The 20049-nt window shown below is 39.8% G+C and overlaps 1 protein-coding gene across 5 annotated transcripts in view; it reads left to right on the top strand.

The window, feature by feature from the left end:
• LOC136432242 (apoptosis-resistant E3 ubiquitin protein ligase 1-like) overlaps positions 1-10941 on the top strand; it is a 70625-nt gene extending 59684 nt beyond the window's left edge. For all 5 annotated transcript variants that reach the window (XM_066423319.1, XM_066423318.1, XM_066423317.1 and 2 more), the window contains 2 exons: positions 4393-4568; positions 8325-10941. In XM_066423319.1, coding sequence (XP_066279416.1) covers positions 4393-4568; positions 8325-8427 — 279 coding nt within the window. In that variant the 3' untranslated portion in view covers positions 8428-10941. The remainder of the gene's footprint in view (positions 1-4392; positions 4569-8324) is intronic.
• The last annotated feature ends 9108 nt before the right edge of the window (positions 10942-20049 follow it).

Raw genomic sequence — 20049 nt, 5'->3', positions numbered from 1 at the left:
TTTATAAATAAAAGGTAACGACAGTTTGGTTTGTAACATAAGATGATAAATAATACTGTAATATTAACTTATACTAATATTAATATATAAGTTTATTGCAAGTTCTTGCCCGTAGGCTAATTGCAAGTACATGTAACATGAAAGGACGGACAGACAATTGATAACAATATAGCATGTGACTTTTCTAGTCTAAATACTAACACTAAATTCTATCTTATTTGGGTTAAATTCTTTTTCCGAGACAGTGGAAGACGAATGATCCCGCTTTTTCTATGATGTGTGGGTTTTGTGATGTTAAGAGGAGAGTAGTTTTTTTTTTGTCTGTTAACTTGGAGAAATTTGGATGGAATTTGGTGGCCTCTTGAAACAGCACCTTTCTTTCTTGATCGTAGAAGGGGCAACTTGAAATAAAATGTGTTTCGTCTTCCACCGTGCTTGACATGCAGTATTTACAAGTTCTTTCGCACACAGGTAGCTTTTTGTACCGCCCCCTCTCTATTTCAAGGGGGTGGGCACTAATTCTAATTTTGCTAATTGCTGAGCGTAAATCAAATTATCTAGTTCTAGATATTTTTCCATGGAATATGATGTTTTGCATGCCTTATAAAACCTTAGCTTGCCTGTATCCATACTCAGATTATGACAGGAAGTTTGGGTATACATATCGGTAATTCTGGACCTTATCGTAGTACAAACTGACTTGATGTCACTGGATGAATTACAAGAATAGAACAGATAGGAATTTCCACTACAATTTAGTATATCTTTCACACGTTGTAAGAGGGTTCTTCTACGGCTATTTGTAATAGAGCTATATTGAAACAGAAGGGCATGAACTTGTAATGGGTGTCTATCGGAGTCTAACTGTAACAAGCGAAGCCAATAATGAATCAAACGAACAGATATATCTAAGTCTAAAGGAAATTGGCCCAGTTCAGCTCTAGATGCTAAATTACTACAATTTCTGAAAACCCCAAGTATATTTTTACAGAAGCGGAGTTGTGAAATTTCCATTGGGGAGCTGTCATAATATATATTGACTCACTGCCCCAAATTTCACATCCATATAAAAGAATCGGCTTAATACAGGAGTCAAATATTCTTAGTAAACACCTTGGAGAAACAGGTGAACGAATGAGGGGTTTCAGACTGTACATAGCTTTACGTGCTTTGAGTGAAAGTTGTTTTTTTGCAAGAGAGAAGCTGCCTGATGAGGTTATATTCAGGTCCAAGTAGCAGTAGGAGTGGACTATGTCCACTGTGTTTCGCCCCAAAAGAGAATGTTTGTTTTGGGAATGACTGCCAGTGGCCAGATTTATTGAAGATAATAGCTTTCGTTTTCTTTAAGTTGACTTGAAGTTTCCATTTTGTACAAAAGTCTTTTAGTTTATCTAGGGCAATTTGCAGTGCTTTGTCGGACTCTGAGAAAATAACAACATCATCTGCGTATAAGAGGCACGATACGAATAAGTTATGTAGGGAGGGCGGTGAGCATTCGGTATTATCAAGTACATGTACAAGGTCATTTATGAAAAGGTCAAACAATGTAGGGCTAAGGTTGCAGCCTTGTTTAACACCCTTCTCGGTTGCAAATGATGGCGTTAAACCGGACGATGTTTTGACGCATGTCTGGGGTTTTGAGTACATGCATTTAATTAACTTATAGAAATTGCCGCCTACTCCCGAATCTAACAATTTGTAACGAAGTTCTTCTCTCCAAACGGAATCGAAGGCTTTTTTGAAAACACGAATAAAGACGTCTATTTTCTGAAAGATATTTACTTAAAAGTGTATCTAAGATAAACAAGTTTTCGCTAGTTCTGAAATTGTTTCTAAAGCCGGCTTGATTTGGAGATATGAATTTATTTTCATCCAGAAATGCGGTGGGGCGGGAGTTTAGAATAGATGTTAAAAGTTTTGCCAAACAGCTGGTAACTGAAATCCCCCTATAGTTACTGGGGTCATCTTTGGCCCCGCCTTAATTTGTCAAAGAATGCTACCAAACTTTTCTAATGAAAGACAATTCAATTGCAAAGTTAAATTTTCATAGCCAAAAATTGATTATAAATAGAATGTGGACACAGGGACAATTTTTCTTTTTATCTCCATGAAAAAAGGCTTTTTCATGGAGATACTGTTTTGCGTGCGTTTGGTGTTTGTGTGTATGTTTGTGTCACCGGATGCTTAAAGTCAGCATAACTGTAACGTTGGTTAACATAAAATCATCATTTTTCCGATAATGGTTGATTGAAATCAATCTGGCAGAACAGTAAACCATCCTTTTTTCTGTTATTCTGTCAGTATCATGTATTACCTTTGCACTAATGCTATATATGTTAGATTTTCTCTCTAGTCGTGCTGACACCATAATATTTCAACTTGAAACTACCGTCCGCCGCACGCAGAATGACATTGCTCTTGGACAGGTGCGAACATTATTCCAGGAGAGAAGATTCGTTATTAATATATGCTTCTAATTAGCTTTTATACAGCAGCTGTTGTGCCCATCTTGACTTGAAGAGAGTGCCAAGGTCATATAAATGTGACCAAAGAAAAATAAATACACGACAAAACCGCCGTACCACACACATCAGGCCTTCGGTAACATCCCGTTTGTTGAGTCGGTAGAATGTCACTCAAAGTCGACATCCACCGTCATGGCAACGTGTACATTATTCATGGAAAGTTAGCTCGATGCCGTAGCAATGTCCATGTGTTCCTTGTTGTGTTAGGAGCAAACTTTGAGGAAAATATCGTCCTCATTCCACTATGACACGCAACATTTAGACAAAAAAGTGTTCCTCGTCTGCTTGACAACAGGATTCTGGGTAATGATATGGCGGCGGGAAAATACAAGTGACGTAGGTTGTAGCAACAAAGAGGAGTTTTGATGATTGATCACACTTAGAATCCAGTTGCAGGTTAGCAAAAGAGATTGTAATAAGTTGCATCTAGCACATATCCCTAAAATACACCGTTTGTAAAAATGGCGAATTTAATTGCCCCGCGAATTTATGTGAACCAATGTTAGAACATGTACATGGATTGTAATGATATTTGGTATGTGGGTAGGTGTTAGGAGGAGGAAGGTCAAGGTCGATTTTTGGCCCCCTGGTATGTGTCACTTGAACTGCAATGGCGTATTTGTAAAAATCTTCTAAGGAGAATAACTGAAGAAAGGATTGACAGATTGTCATGTTATTTAGTACACAGGTAGGTTGGACAGAGATGTACACACTAATGTGCAAATTATGCAAATGAGACTGAATTTGCATAAGTAAGGAGGAAAATCGTTTGCATGTGTGTCACTGGATGCTTAAAGTCAGCATAACTATAGAGCGTGTTGATGGATTGTAATGATAGTTGGTATGTGGGTATGTGCTGGGAGGAGAAAGGTCAAGGTTGATTTTGGGCCCCCTGGTATGTGTCACTGGAATTGCAATGGCCTATTTGTAAAAATGTTCTAAAGGAGAATAACTGAAGAAAGGAACAACAGATTTTCATGTTATTTGGTACGCAGGTAGGTTGGACAGAGATGTACACACTGAAGTGCAAATCATGCAAATTCAGTGTGTTTGCTTGTGTGTATCTTTGTTTCACCGTGTGTGTATGTTTGTGTCACCGGATGGGTAAAGTCAGCATAACTGTAGAACGTGTAGATGGATTGTAATGATATCTGGTATGTGGGTAGGTGTCGGGAGGAGAAAGGCCAAGGTCGATTTTGGGCCCCCTGGTATGTGTTACTGGAACTGCAATGGCGTATTTTGTCAAAATCTTTTAAGGAGAATAACTGAAGAAAGGAGCGACAGATTTTCATGTTATTTACCATGCAGGTAGCTTAGACAGAGATGTATACATTGAAATGCAAATTATGCATTTTGAACTTAATTTGCATAAGTAATGAGGAAAATCTATATTTGCAGTGTTGTCCATTGCATATTGTGGAACACCTGTTACTTGTAGTAGCTATTTATAGCGAAAGTGGGTCACCTACACCCCCCCGACAGGTGTGGGTCATACTATTGAGCAATATAGAATGGGGGGAACTGGTTTAATAAAAAACAAAGTTTCATGGAGATTTTGGGTCCTAAGACTCTTGTTTGTTATTGGTTTGGATGTTTCAATTTATATATTAATGAACTGAGGCTAAGATAACACTTGACTTTCTGAGTTTTTTCCCCAAAAATTACTAGTCTAGTTCAAAGTCTATTAAGTCATTATAAATCTATGTTTCTAATGATGTCATCTTCACAGACAAGATTGTCCAATGTGAAAAGAAGAGAATAAGGGTAAATCAATCCATGTGTTTGCTAAAAAACTAAATAAAGTCAATGGCTGGGGGAAACCCTGGTGTAAAGTAGGATGTTTGTATTGATGTATTGAATGTTTCAGGTGCTGGACTGGTTCTGGACTATAGTGGCTAGCTTCACGCAGGAGGAGATGGCCAGGTTACTCCAGTTCACCACAGGCAGCTCACAGCTGCCACCCGGAGGGTTTGCCGAGCTCCATCCTCGCTTCCAGATTTGTTCTGTCCCCCTCAGGGGCATGCTGCCCACTGCCCACACCTGGTGAGGGAGGCTTTTTTTCGTGATCAGTCAGTCAGGAAGCCCAGAAAGAAAAGAAGAAAGGCCCATAGCTTACGTAGACCCGTTGGACGCAAATCACAAATGCACATCTCCTCTTGAGACTGAAGAATCTCAATGATTTGTGTTTTTTACATTTTTACCAGCGACTGATATGACTTCAACTTGACCACACCCTTGGAAGCTTGTCGGAGGCAAAGATAAGTCAGACATGACCCATTTACAATCACTTGAAGAAGCTTAAATTAAATCTGTATGAGGATACATGTCTCTACAACTTACATGCCAAATATGATTTCTGAACTCCTTAGAATTCCCCTTTTACAGCTGCTAGGATAGAGTGAGGTGTGATATCAGAGCCAGTTGAATTCATAGCCGAATATGTGATGTGTTGATTAAAGACTTTTGTAGACTACTTTTCCATTGATTAAGAGAAACGAAACTTGACACAGATATTATATGTTTAACGATTAAGAGGTGCGCTTAGTTTAATTTCTTTGGCTTTATGGGAAAGCAGTCTACAAAAACAAATTATCAACATAGCACATATTCAGGACCCAGATGCCTGCTCTAAATTCAACTCATACCCGACTCCACCCTAGGAAGGAAAAAATAAAAATTGATTGGAGTTCAGAGATGAAAATAGGCATGTGGCTTGCAGAGATATGCATTTTGATCTATGTGCAGTTTCAGTCTCCTACAGTTCCTACAATACTTGTAAGAGGGTCATACTTTACTTCTAATTGAACTTCCTTTTTACTGCTGTTTGTCTCCGACAAGCTTCCAAGGGTGTGGTCATTTTGAAATCAACTCAGTTGCTGGTGAAAATCTTCACAACACATTGAGATACTTCGGTCTCGAGAAGAGATGTACCTTTACATTTGTGCTAAATTTCATCTCATTTTATACAAAAATGAATCTGCTATTATAATAATACAAAAGGCGTTTTATACTGACGTCCCCTCGTAATTCAAAGTCTTATCTTAGCAAAGATGGCTTTTGTACCATTTCCTCATGAATAATGTAAATAAGCCCCTCATGATTTGTATCTAATAATGTCCATATTCACTGTCAGCTTCCCAGAAGAATTTGCAAGAATGAAATTCCCATCATTTACCGCTATGGAATTATACATGTACTTTTTCCTCATCAGTCATGCAAATGCATGATTGATGTCTATCAATATTCCTCTCTTTCTCAGTTACAATGTACATAATGTCCCATGTTTGAGAGTCTTGTCATAAACTGCAGCAGATTTTAAACTGTCCTAATTCATTATGCAAATTAGCTCCTGGTTTGCATGATTATCCATCAACCCCTTCCTCAGGTAGTACGAATGAAAATTTGAGGTGAGCAGTATTTACTTTGTGTTGACATTCCTCGCTGCCGTATGTCACGCTACAAAAATTCAACCATTCCTTAGGCCACAGCAAGTAATTTTTATGGATGACATCAGCGCGCTCATTAATTTTTGCCTGATTTCGAAATAAAAACAAGAAATTTCATTGCCCTCCGACGGTGGTCAACATGCCAAAAATGGGCAAATATGTCGTAAACGTCTAAGGTGTTTCCTTGCATATGAATACCTAGTGTACCATGATGGTATAATAACAATTTTTGGGGGGCATTTGTCCTAGCAAGGACATTATATAGATAATGGGGGGGGGGGGGATTCTAGTTAATTGAGCTGTATACACAAGGTGTTTCATCGCATATGAATTCCCAGTGTAGTTGCTTCATATGATGGTACAACAAGCTCTTTTCTGCATTTGTTGTAGTTAGTCTATTGAGATGTATACACATCTACAAGGACATGTTTACTGTTGAATCAAGGAGGTTTTATATTATTTTTATTAGTAAGTTTATTGATTCGATCATTCATACATCGCTGAAGTACATGGCAGCGTCCTCAGAAAAGGATGCTGAATTGCGTACATTAGGCGTATTACATTTAACAAATCTAACTTAAATTCAAACAACTAGAGCTATTCAAAATCTAGAAACAAGAAAAGGATAACGTATTGTACGAGGAATAAGAAAACAAATACAGAAATTCTTGACAACAAATGATAAAAGATGAAACAATGTCTAACATCAAACTGTAAACTAAATGAATAAACGTCGGGAGATTTTATCAGGTGTGTGTATTCAATAGATGTGTAAAGTATGGAATGGGACTGTTTTTATAGCGATTTGTTTTTGCCAAAGGGATACAAAGTTGGTGGGCGCCTTTTAGATTTCTAGCGTGGATGTCCGATCGGGTTGGGGGTAACCAACTCCTGAAGGTAGGATTTCGAAGTAAGGATTTGGCAAACCGAAGGCTAAGGTTTTTCCTCCTGTTTTCCAAGGAGGGGAGACATAAAAGTGTTAGGGCTTCGTTATAAGATATATATTGGGGGCCGAGGATAATTCTCAGGGCTCGTTTTTGTATTCTCTCGACCTTCATGGATTGTTGTGCAGTGATACTAGGGCTCCAGACTGGTGCGGCGTATTCATTATATATGAATGAATACAGGACTTAAAGACCTTGGTCATGATATCATATTTCGTCTCCTCGATTCTTGTTAAACAAGAATTATGATCTCAAAATTGATCATGTTTTTTTTGGCCCGGCTTGTTTTTTTTTGCCCGATCTCATTAATTTTGGAGTCTGCGGAGGATGTCATCCATAAAATTTACTTGCTGAGGCCTTACTTAGTTGGACTGGTTAACAGTGTCTCGTAAACATTCCTCCAAGACGTTAGTAATATTGTGTTCCGAGAAGAGAACTGTACTTATAATTATAAGGTGCTCTACATTTTCGCTAGGGAACACTAGTATAGGATTATATTATATGGCATTGTCAAGTGTCGTTTATTCTGGATATTCTAGTTTTGACGGAGACTAAATCTGTTACAATTTCAATTTTATGATTTTAAGAAGTATTTGAATGTCATTATCAATTTTTAAATGTTTTACAAATTTAAACCGTTGTAAAAAGTCAACATAATTCAGACATAGTGTCTGCGAAGTTTCAAGTAAAGATCAAATTTCGTCATGGAATTCAACAACACAATTGAGCTATCATGCTAACATAATGTATCTATTATGCATTTTTTTCATTAAACTGCATGAGCCATTTTCTTTGACATTCCTTGAGGGCATTCAGATACTTTTCAGAAGTCGTGAATCATTCTATATTGACGTAATACTACGTATATCGGGCAGTCAAGTCATCTGAAAATAACCTCACATTTAAATCAAGCTGATCTGGTAAGGTTGCTTATGAAGAAGAGTGATGGTCTCAGGCATTCTCTAGTTATCATGCTCACACATACATGTAGACAGACACAGACAAACACACAGATATATGCACCTGAACACAACCTTGGCAAAGGTAATAATATGATCCAATCCTACAATTATAAGGGCTTTTAAATAAATGATAGACCAACATAGCCAGTTAACCCTCTGCCTTAAACTCTGTATACATATACAATATAGAGAATGTGGTGCCAAATGGCTACTTTAGCATGCTAAAGGAAACTTATTCTTGACTTGTCCAAGTCAAGCCTCTGTGTTAGTCTAGTTTTCTAAGACATACATCTGCAAATGCAAACAAAATTATTTGATTTAGGTTAACTATCATGCTAAGTGTCGCATTATCTATAATTTTGCCTTTTTCATGCAAATGTTATTTAAGTCTTTAATGGTGTTGACAGTTTTTGTCTATGAACAGTGTTTCCCCTTTTTCCACTCCAGTTTTAACCAGTTGTGCCTGCCAGACTACGACTCATGTGAGCAGCTCCACAAGATGTTAATCCTAGCCATCACCGAGGGATCTCAGGGTTTTGGTATGGCATAATTCCCTACACGGAGTACTTTCACTTAGGTCTTCAGGAACCATTAAGTCATGTCATACTTAACTTGTACCTTAGGCCACAGCAAGTAAATTTTAAGGATAACATCAGCGCGTGCATTGATTTTCGCCTGATTTTCTTAACCCTTCGGCAATAGTAAAAATACTGAAAATGGGGCAACATGTCACCAATTCCTGTCAGTTCCATTGGAAAAACGTACTAGATGCCGAGAAAAGGTATTTGTACATGTAGGAATGATGAAAAATCCGTACAAACGTGTATGCAAGCTGTAATAAGATTGCTCCTCGTTACCAACTTACAGGAAGACACAGTCCATACCAATATTGTAATTGAAATTAGTGTGTAATTGTTGCGCCATTATTATCAACAACGTGTAATCCGATCTATTCTATTTGAATGAAGTGAACTACGAACACATCCGACAATAGGGTCAGATGAAGTAACTAATTTCATGCAGTTTGAGTAGACCATTGTCTAGCTGTCTGTCTGTTGAAGACAAAATAAAACATTTTTTTCCGACCGCGCGCACTGCATTTGGAGTCTGCAGAGGATGTCATCCATGAACTTTACCTGATGTGGCCTTAGTCAGAATATTTTTTATATTATCAGGCAGTCAAGTTTAATGTGACTGTGTTTTAATCAGGAAGACTTACTGGAGAGAAGCACAGATATTTGTATTAGATGTATAGTGATTTCTGACAAGTTTACTGAAATCGCTTTAAATTACAAGGTGAGATTAAAATGAAAACAAGATTGAAATAATTCAATTCCCTATATGCACATGTAAGAAGTGTAATATGAAAATATTTTAATCAATAGATGAACAACAAAGATACATGTATAAGAATCACCAATTCATCCAAGGGCACCAGATTCATGCGGTATGTTAGCCACAAACTTTGGTGACTACTAAATTAATGATTTAGGATTATGGAAATAGAGAGAGAGAGCGAGTTGAAAAGTGGAGTTTTTGCTTGCAAGCCGCAGCTTACAATCACTGAATCAGAAGTTCAATAGCCTGGGTGCCAGGTCACCGCACTACAGCCTGGGTGCCAGGCCACCGCACTACAGTCGCTAATCCTTCCTATAGCAAATTGCCCCGCCACCACAGTTAGTACACAGCCCCTAATTATCTCTCGCCGATAGATATTAGAGATTGGCTGCCAACTCCATCCCCTACGGATCCTAGGCCTTCCATGGCCAAAAGGGGTAATCGTCTTGCATCGCACAAAGGGTCTGCTACCCAGGCTAGAAATTCAATTGATAATGCTTCAAACACAACAAAATACTACATCTATTTTGTACATTCATCACTCATGTTATACAGATGGGACAGATTCTAACACACATCATGTCATTGGATTGTACCATTGTGCCCAATTTGACTTGAACCCCCTACACTGATTGTGGAGTGTAATTTTTTATATCAGACGCAGTTATTTTTCAAAGACTAAAGATTCAACAAAGGAAACAGCCATATGTGGCAGGTAGTGGACATATTTTGTATTTTGTAATAGAGCACAAAGTTGCCTTGCACACAGCTTATCATGTCAGTTTGCATACTAGTTTCATTTTCTTAAGGTCACATTCATGTATTACTCCGAGTGGGCACCCTAAAAGAGTCCGTTGCCCAAAAAAATGAACGGCTGCATGTACGTGTGTCTATATCGGTGTAAAAAATCCCTTTTAGCAAGCCCAGCTGATACCAAGCGTCAAACTGATGAAAGCTTGTTTGTAACGGAAGAAATTAGCAGGCAAAGTTCGGCAGCCGCGCGCGAGGTCGGAGGTACACAGCCCGGGCATCGTGTGTGATGCGGTCATGCGCTTGCAGCTGGAAAGTGGCTTTTTGGGGGTGTAACCAAGTGCAGTTTGTAATTGCTATAAAAAGAGATACTATGTAGTGAAACGGTTGGCAATTTTTTTACATTATCTAGGGTAAATGTCCTCAACATGAAATGAATAACATTGGTGCATTTGTTATAGCTTCATTACGAACGCGCCCATGTAATACACGTTTTATAACATGTAAGCCTATGGGGCAAAAAACTCATGAATGAGACCTTAACAGATACAAAATTTTGGTACAGTTTTTATAGTTACAATATTTGTGTTTGCTTACTCTTGCAATAGCTGTGTTTGGAGAGTGTCCTTTAAATGATGTGCATTTCTGGTATTGTTACCAGCACAACCTGCTTCAAAGACTTCACAGGCAGCTACACTCTCAGGCATCACAGCAATTGAAAGAATTGAAAGCATTGTAACAAGTTCCATTGGAAAATGGATTTTATACATCATAAAGAGCGCCAGCCTAATATCTTTATCATGATTATCAGTTTGTGAAACAATGAAACAACTTAGACATTCATACAGGTGTATTTGAGCTTTTATGTTCTTGACATTGCTGGGGTAGCTATCATTGTTAACTTATGAAATGGTCCTAAATCCTAGCAGAGATGTCACAATAGCTTTATTGAAATAAAGAACTTTTGTAATACAGATTCACTGTGTATGTACTGTTTCTCATTCTATCAATGTTCAAGAGGACATACGGTGCTTTGCTGTAACATAATTGTAAAATGTTAATACATAAATGTGTTTCAGTGTTTATGTTTTTGATGTAACGTTGGGTAACATAAATTCGGGATTTTTCCGATAATGGTTGACTGAAATCAATATAGCAGAACAATAAACCATCCTTTTTTTCTATTATTCTGTCAGTATCATGTACTATCTTTGCACTAATCATATATATGGTAGATTTTGTCTCTAGTCGTGCTGACACCATAATATTTCAACTTGAAACTACCGTCCGCCGCACGCACAATGACGGTGTCGGACAGGGGTGAACATTAATTCGGGAGAGAAGATTCGTCTTGAATATCTTACCGCTAATTACATTTTATACAGCAGCTATTCGTTCCATCCTTGGCTTGAGGAGAGTGCTATGGATATAGACGTGTCCAAGTAAAAAAAATACACGAAAAACGGCCGTACGGCACACATCAGGCCTCCGGGAACAACCCGTGTGTTGAGTCGGTAGAACGTCACTCAAAGTTCACCCCCACCGTTTTTGAAATTTGTACATTATTCATCGGGGCTTAAGCTGGATGCCGTAGAAATGGTAATACGACTATGTCCATGTGTTTCTGCTTGTGCTAAGAGCAAACTTTGAGGAAAATATCGCCATCAGTCCACTATCACACACAACATTTAGACATAAAAGTGTTCCTCGCAAACGTTTGTCGTCTGCCGAATAGCAGGATTCTGGGTAACGAATATGGCGGCGGGAAAATTCACCGTAGTGCCGTAGCCATTGGTTGTAGCAACAAAGAGGCGTTTTGATGATTAATCACACTTAGAGTCCAGTTGTAGGTTAGCAAAAGAGATTCTACTAACTGAAGTTGTATTGTAAATAATTGTGTTGAGCAGGAAGCGGATGTGACATTTGTCTTATAAACCAGCGAACAACTATGTCGTATAATTCTCCCACGAAGCCCTCAGACTGTGACAATAAGGGACGGAGAGTTTTTGACGTAGCCAACTTCTAATGCATGCTTATCGAAGCTTTTCAGACAGTGTTCTGAATACGTTAGTCTGTCAAGTTTGCATTTCTAGCGGTATTACTGATGTTGCATCTAGCACATATCCCTAAATATCCCGTTTTCGAAAAATCCCGAATTTAAGTACCCCGCGAATTTATGTTACCCAACGTTACACGAATCTGCTCATTGGTCGTCTCATGGGTCCTTCTGTATAATGCCCTCAATTTGGCCAAGCACCTTAATCTTCTCCATGACTGTATATTATTAAGTGTGTTGGGTCTTTAACATTGGAGGCAAAGTGTCTGCATTGATTATGATATTTTGACATATCGATCATATAGGTTTTGCTCATTTGCTGTATGTATGAAAATAAAGGTGCAATTAGTTGCTTTTGTTCAAAGATGCAATTAGTTGCTTCTGCCATGTTCAACTTGCTTAATTTTACTGGTCAATTCCAGGAAATGATAGTGTCAGATTTAAAGCCATACACAAGACCAGAGGAGAGTGTTCTTGTTCGGCTAATAATATTTTTCTGAATCCAAGGACGTAATTGTATTGGCAACTTGACCTTGAACCTGGACAAGGCAGCAGTTGCATTATACAGCATCAATATTCTGACCACCCACCCCCATACCCTTCAGATCAATTACAGCCAGGTGTATATTGTGAACAACCAATGGACAAACTTTAACTTGCCGACTCTTAAGAAACCCCATTCAAACCCATACTTAAGACTTGAAAAAAGGGCCCTCACAAAATTTGGCCGCTCTTAGGAAATCTAGTTCCGATGTTGAAAATAATGTTTGTAGCGTTTGTGTGAATAGTTTTTCATCAATTTCCACCCTTAGCAACTCCTCATATTTACGGTACTGTGGGGGAAATTCAAAGTTTGGGAGCTCGTGTTCTGGAAGTACCATGGCCGTGATTTGCATAATTAGAGAAAATGCTATCATCCCATCATGGTAAATGACGGTTATTTGATACCCATGGCATTTAGAAGTGTGTTGAAGGTGAACATCATCAAACATAAACTTAGCAAATCAGGACCTCATTTGCAAAACAGTCTTTCTATGCCGACAAAGTGGAAAACCTTCGAAAACAAGATCCAGCAAACTGGCACAAAAACATCAAAACCATGGCCAACAAAGTGAAGTCAACCCTCCATATCGACGGCATCCCGCCAGAGAATGAAAAATCTACCGCAGACGCCATCAGCACTTCCCTGGGTAAAATAACTCAATCATTGCCCCCACTGGACACGAAACGTCTGCCTGCATTCCTACCTTCACTACAACCACCGCAGGTGAATGTTTGGGAAACATACCACAAACTACGGAATGTGAGCACCCGGAAAGCAGCCGGCCCCGACAATATCACCGGGCGTCTAATAAAAGAATTCGCGTATGAACTAAGCCAGCCGCTCACTGACATCCTAAACACATCTTTGAACAAGAGTTCCACGACCTCATATCTCCATGAACAATTCTATTCATGCAAATGACTTACACATTTGCATAATATATGCTTGGTCATAAACACCTTTATCTAACTTACACATGTTGCAATATTGACAGTGCTATAATTTTCCGATTAGATGAATTATGGTGTTTCTGCATTAATTATGTAAATTTGGAATTTATTTGCATAATCGGTATCTGTTGATGCTCCACTTTCCATAAACTACATATGTTACATGTATTTGAGTCTGATAATGGAAAACACTGCAAATATAGACTTTCCTCATTAGCTATGCAAATTAAGTGACAATTAGCATAATTTTCACTTCATTATGTATATCTCTGTCTAAGCTACCTGCATACTAAGTATCATATTGACAGTCCTATATTTTTCCAATTAGATGAGATATGGTGTTTTGCATTAATTATGCAAATTAGGAATTTATTTGCATAATTGGTATCTGTTGATGATCCACTTTCCATAAACTACATACGTTACATGCATTTGAATCTGATAATGGAAAACACTGCAAATATAGATTTTCCTCATTAGCTATGAAAATTAAGTCCCAATTAGCATAATCTGCACTTCATTGTGTATATCTCTATCTAAGCTACCTGCATACTAAATATCATGGAAATCCGTTGTTCCTTTGTTCAGTTAGTGTCCTTAGAAGATTTCCACAAAAACGACCCTGCAGTTCCAGAGGAAGCTTCTAGGGGGCCCAAACCTACACCACGTCTTTATTACCTCATAGGCTATCTGCCACCCAAAAATCAAGACCACAGCACGTCCAGGTCAAAAGATACAAAAATTGAAGTTCTGCTGCAGTACCAAGGTCACATACCAGGGGGCCCAAAATCGACCTTGAATTTCGGCTTCACAACACCCGCTCACATACCAAATATCATTGTAATCCATCAAGAGGTTCTTGAGTTATACTGACTGCAAGAGTCCGGAAACACAAACACACACACACACACACAAACACGCCCAAAACAATATCTCCATTCATGGAGATAACCATTCATGGAGATAATAACAAGGGCCATGTAACACGTTACCACACGAATGGCGTGAAGCGACAGTCATACCAGTGCCCAAAACTAAACCCCCATCGGTGGAAGAACCAAGACCTGTCTCTCTGACATCCATTCTGGCAAAAGTATGCGAAAGCTTTATCTCTAAGTGGACCATGTCGGATATCATCGCTAACATTGACCCAAACCAGTTCGGCGGCCTTCCAGGGAGGTTAACGACCCACTGCTTAGTGAGTATCCTTCACCAACTCAGTAAGACTTCCGATCAGCGTGGTACAGTGAGCAGTATAGTCCTGACTGATTTCTCCAAAGCCTTCAATCGCGTACACCACACAACCGCGATACCGAGACTCCTCGACCTGGGCTGCCGACCGTCGTTGGTATCATGGATACGCGCCTTCTTATCTGGCAGGGGACAACCCGTCCTTTACCAGAACGCCTACTCAGAATGGGAAGAACTCACATGCGGCCTGCCACAAGGCACAATCTTAGCCACCATCATATTTGTCGCCTTGATCAACAGCGCCACAAAGGACTCAAGAGCGAATAACTGGAAATTTGTAGACGATCTCACCCTCATAGAGAGCAGACTGGCACTCCAACCCTCTCTCCTACAAGAAGACATGGACTCACTAGACCGATGGACCATAGAGAGTTTCATGAAATTACATCCTGCTAAGTGCAAGATAATGCACATTTACTTCTCTAAAACCCCACCACCACTCCTAGCCTGGGTGCCATCCTATTTCTACCGGGGCTCCTACATTCGCTACCCTAAAACAATTTTGTGGGTAGCGAATGTAGGAGCCCCGGTAGAAAAAGGATGGCACCCAGGCTACGCCACTCCCACCACTTCACATCAACGGCAATGGCCTCCAGGAAGTTCGTGTTGCCAAATTGCTGGGAGTATGGGTACAAGCTGACCTGAAATGGGACTCTCACGTCAACTATATCATCAAACAGAGCGCAAAACATCTCTTTCTTCTAAGACAGCTCAAAAAATTTTCACCTCCTTCATAATGACCTCCTAGCCGTGTATACTCTCCAAGCAGAGGAGTGGGTCCGGCAGGTTTTTGACGTGTTTTTAGGCGTTTTTGTCGGGCTTTCTACTTTGTCATGGTTTCTTTCTATCTTGTGTAGATAGAAAGAAACCATGACAAAGTAGAAAGCCCGACAAAAACGCCTAAAAACACGTCAAAAACCTGCCGGACCCACTCCTCTGCTTGGAGAGTAGCCGTGTACACATGCTACGTACGGCCACATCTCGAGTACGCTGCACCTGTCTGGAGCCCAGGTCTCACCAGTACCTGTGGGAATCTATTGATGGCACCTACACATATGTGTTGTGTCTAAGATATTGTATCTAAACATGAGCATGCCACATACATTCTAAGTCCCTTCGATCGATGGATAAAAACACTTCATACGGGTCACAAATCATAACAAGCAACATACAAATAGTGATTACATTGTGTTCCGTGGTATTCTGTACATTTAGAGGTTTGCTATGTCCTTCTATTGCAGAGTTCTACTCTTTTCCCAGCGACCCGCAGAGGCTCGTAGAGCCTATTATAAAAGTACAGGGGAGTTGATACCGCCGCCCGTCACAAGCAAAAAACATTACTTCCGTGTGCCAGCATCAGCAGAGATTGTACCCGTATACAAAACTCCCTATCCTGGGATACCAGGCACCGTATATCATTCCACAGAGGTACATAGTGATCCCTCCATATCCTACATAAATCTAAATATTCGAGATGCTGATCCAAACAAGGCCAGAGAACAGTGTCAGCTTCCAAATAGATGAATGGGACGAACTTGCATCTGGTGGGGAGAGCGGGCGAAAAAACGGGGCATTTGACAAAAGATCATAAAAAGGTCACAATCTCCCCCACCAACTTTTGCTTGGAGATTAGTAAAAGATAGTCAAAGAGGCCCGACCGTCACAGAAAAAATATATTTCATAGCCTTCATTGCAGACTCCTTCCGGCTTTTTTTTCATGTTATAGCTTTATCATTACATTTTTTTGGAGATTTTATGGTTGAGCCTTGTAAATGTTCTCACGATAGAAGTTTCTCTACCAGTCTCTGCGGGTCGCTGGGAAAATAGTAGAAATTGGCCAAATAGAGTCAGCTGTATGAAGGGGGTCGGCTATGGAGATAGGGTCTGCTTGGAGCCCAAACATCTACTTGGAGCCACTAACATGTGCTTTCCATATATAGATATGCCTTTCTAGCCTGAGTGTCAGCTCTTTTTTTTAGCCAGGTAGCGGGTCGTGGCGAGCGGACGTGGAAAGCTAAAAAGGGCTGGCACTCTGAGTGAGGCTTGTGCCTTTCTCGTTCTGCTCTAATGGGTGTTTGGAGCGCCGACCAGGGGGTTAAAGCAGATGTTGGGACTCAAAGCAGATATTGGGACCTATAGATCTGCTTGGGAGCTATGGAAAATTATCTAGAAAAGCACATGGTAGTGGCTCCAAGCAGATGTTTGGGATCCATCAGATATTTGTGATCCAAGCAGATGCTTGGGCTTCAAAGCAGATGTGAAGAGCTCCTAGAAGATCGATATTGGTTGAAAGATCTAGCCTTCATTGCAGACTCTTACGGCTGTTTTCTTTTTTAAGTTAAAGCTTTACTATTACATTTTTTCTTCTTATTATTGCTGTCCAGGAAGACCGAGAAGGCCAGTAATTACCAAAAAATGTAATAGTAAAGCTTTAACTTGAAAAAGTAAACAGGCCCACCAACCTCCTTGGCCGGACGGAGTCTGCAGTGGAGGCAATGAAATATCCTTTTTCTCTGAGTGACGGCCGGTAAGCCATAGTTTAACATGGTAATCGAGAGTATTACAAGTTGCTGTGTCTGACAGAACAAACATCTAAGACTCCGGGAACCCATGCCCTGGACTAATGTAACGCTACTAGTATTTCAGCACAGCGCGATGATGGTGACTCTCTGTGCACGATGATTCGTTGTAATATTCTTCCTTTGTGCCATGAGGAATGTACGATTAGTTCATAGTTTTACTTCAATGTTCATAATTGATTTTTTAAATTATTTTAGAGACTTGAATAACATTTTATCATACAAAATTATATCACATATTGAATGGATGACGGGTGTTAAATAGGGTTAGAAAAAAATTATCGAAGCCTTAATCGAAATCTTATGACATTTCTGAGTAAGAATTATTAGTTATGTAATGTTAAAAACTACGGGATAAAAAAAATGTCGCCATCAGGATTTGAACACAAGAACCATGACTCCCAGATAGTCATTGCACAACCCGCTTCGTTCGCACTTCAGTCAACAGAGCATTTGAAATGTCAGTTATAGTTACCAATCAATTTGTTAAAAAGATAGCCACTGGAAATTATGAATGCCGTAACAGAACACATACTACACCCTGGGGGTGCGAGATCACTAGAGGGGTGCGAAATCGCTAGGGATTTCGCACCGGGGGGTGCAAATTCACTAGTGATTTCGAACCGGGGGGTTCAAATTCACGGGGGGTGCGAGATCCCTGTGACACCGGTAAAATTTCATCTTGGCTTTTTTTCTCGCCAAACCGCTCGGAATCGCTTGCAAATGACTTAGAACAGCTTATTAGGCCGTTCTACGTCGTTTTCAATGCAAACCCGAGTTTTCCCAGACAAAAAATTTCAAAGTGCTAATTTCGCTCAAACCTCTGTTTTAAGGCCTATTTCGACGTTTTGAAGCATAATACGGCCTTTGCGGTAAAATTTCATCTTGGCTTTTTTTCTCGCCAAACCGCTCGGAATCGCTTGCAAATGACTTAGAACAGCTTATTAGGCCGTTCTACGTCGTTTTCAATGCAAACCCGAGTTTTCCCAGACAAAAAATTTCAAAGTGCTAATTTCGCTCAAAACCTCTGTTTTAAGGCCTATTTCGACGTTTTGAAGCATAATACGGCCTTTGCCGGTAAAATTTCATCTTGGCTTTTTTTCTCGCCAAACCGCTCGGAATCGCTTGCAAATGACTTAGAACAGCTTATTAGGCCGTTCTACGTCGTTTTCAATGCAAACCCGAGTTTTCCCAGACAAAAAATTTCAAAGTGCTAATTTCGCTCAAAACCTCTGTTTTAAGGCCTATTTCGACGTTTTGAAGCATAATACGGCCTTTGCCGGTAAAATTTCATCTTGGCTTTTTTTCTCGCCAAACCGCTCGGAATCGCTTGCAAATGACTTAGAACAGCTTAACATCACTATGTATAGCGTTTTCAATGCAAACCCGAGTTTTCCCAGACAAAAAATTTCAAAGTGCTAATTTCGCTCAAAACCTCTGTTTTAAGGCCTATTTCGACGTTTTGAAGCATAATACGGCCTTTGCCGGTAAAATTTCATCTTGGCTTTTTTTCTCGCCAAACCGCTCGGAATCGCTTGCAAATGACTTAGAACAGCTTATTAGGCCGTTCTACGTCGTTTTCAATGCAAACCCGAGTTTTCCCAGACAAAAAATTTCAAAGTGCTAATTTCGCTCAAAACCTCTGTTTTAAGGCCTATTTCGACGTTTTGAAGCATAATACGGCCTTTGCCGGTAAAATTTCATCTTGGCTTTTTTTCTCGCCAAACCGCTCGAATCGCTTGCAAATGACTTAGAACAGCTTATTAGGCCGTTCTACGTCGTTTTCAATGCAAACCCGAGTTTTCCCAGACAAAAAATTTCAAAGTGCTAATTTCGCTCAAAACCTCTGTTTTAAGGCCTATTTCGACGTTTTGAAGCATAATACGGCCTTTGCCGGTAAAATTTCATCTTGGCTTTTTTTCTCGCCAAACCGCTCGGAATCGCTTGCAAATGACTTAGAACAGCTTATTAGGCCGTTCTACGTCGTTTTCAATGCAAACCCGAGTTTTCCCAGACAAAAAATTTCAAAGTGCTAATTTCGCTCAAAACCTCTGTTTTAAGGCCTATTTCGACGTTTTGAAGCATAATACGGCCTTTGCCGGTAAAATTTCATCTTGGCTTTTTTTCTCGCCAAACCGCTCGGAATCGCTTGCAAATGACTTAGAACAGCTTATTAGGCCGTTCTACGTCGTTTTCAATGCAAACCCGAGTTTTCCCAGACAAAAAATTTCAAAGTGCTAATTTCGCTCAAAACCTCTGTTTTAAGGCCTATTTCGACGTTTTGAAGCAAAATACGGCCTTTGCCGGTAAAATTTCATCTTGGCTTTTTTTCTCGCCAAACCGCTCGGAATCGCTTGCAAATGACTTAGAACAGCTTATTAGGCCGTTCTACGTCGTTTTCAATGCAAACCCGAGTTTTCCCAGACAAAAAATTTCAAAGTGCTAATTTCGCTCAAAACCTCTGTTTTAAGGCCTATTTCGACGGTTTGAAGCATAATACGGCCTTTGCCGGTAAAATTTCATCTTGGCTTTTTTTCTCGCCAAACCGCTCGGAATCGCTTGCAAATGACTTAGAACAGCTTATTAGGCCGTTCTACGTCGTTTTCAATGCAAACCCGAGTTTTCCCAGACAAAAAATTTCAAAGTGCTAATTTCGCTCAAAACCTCTGTTTTGAGGCCTATTTCGACGTTTTGAAGAACATCA

Source organism: Branchiostoma lanceolatum, chromosome 4, assembly GCF_035083965.1.
Source record: "Branchiostoma lanceolatum isolate klBraLanc5 chromosome 4, klBraLanc5.hap2, whole genome shotgun sequence".
Taxonomy (NCBI): Eukaryota; Metazoa; Chordata; class Leptocardii; order Amphioxiformes; family Branchiostomatidae; genus Branchiostoma; species Branchiostoma lanceolatum.
Note: the sequence above shows the minus strand (reverse complement) of the source record. Positions and strands in the feature narration are given on the sequence as shown.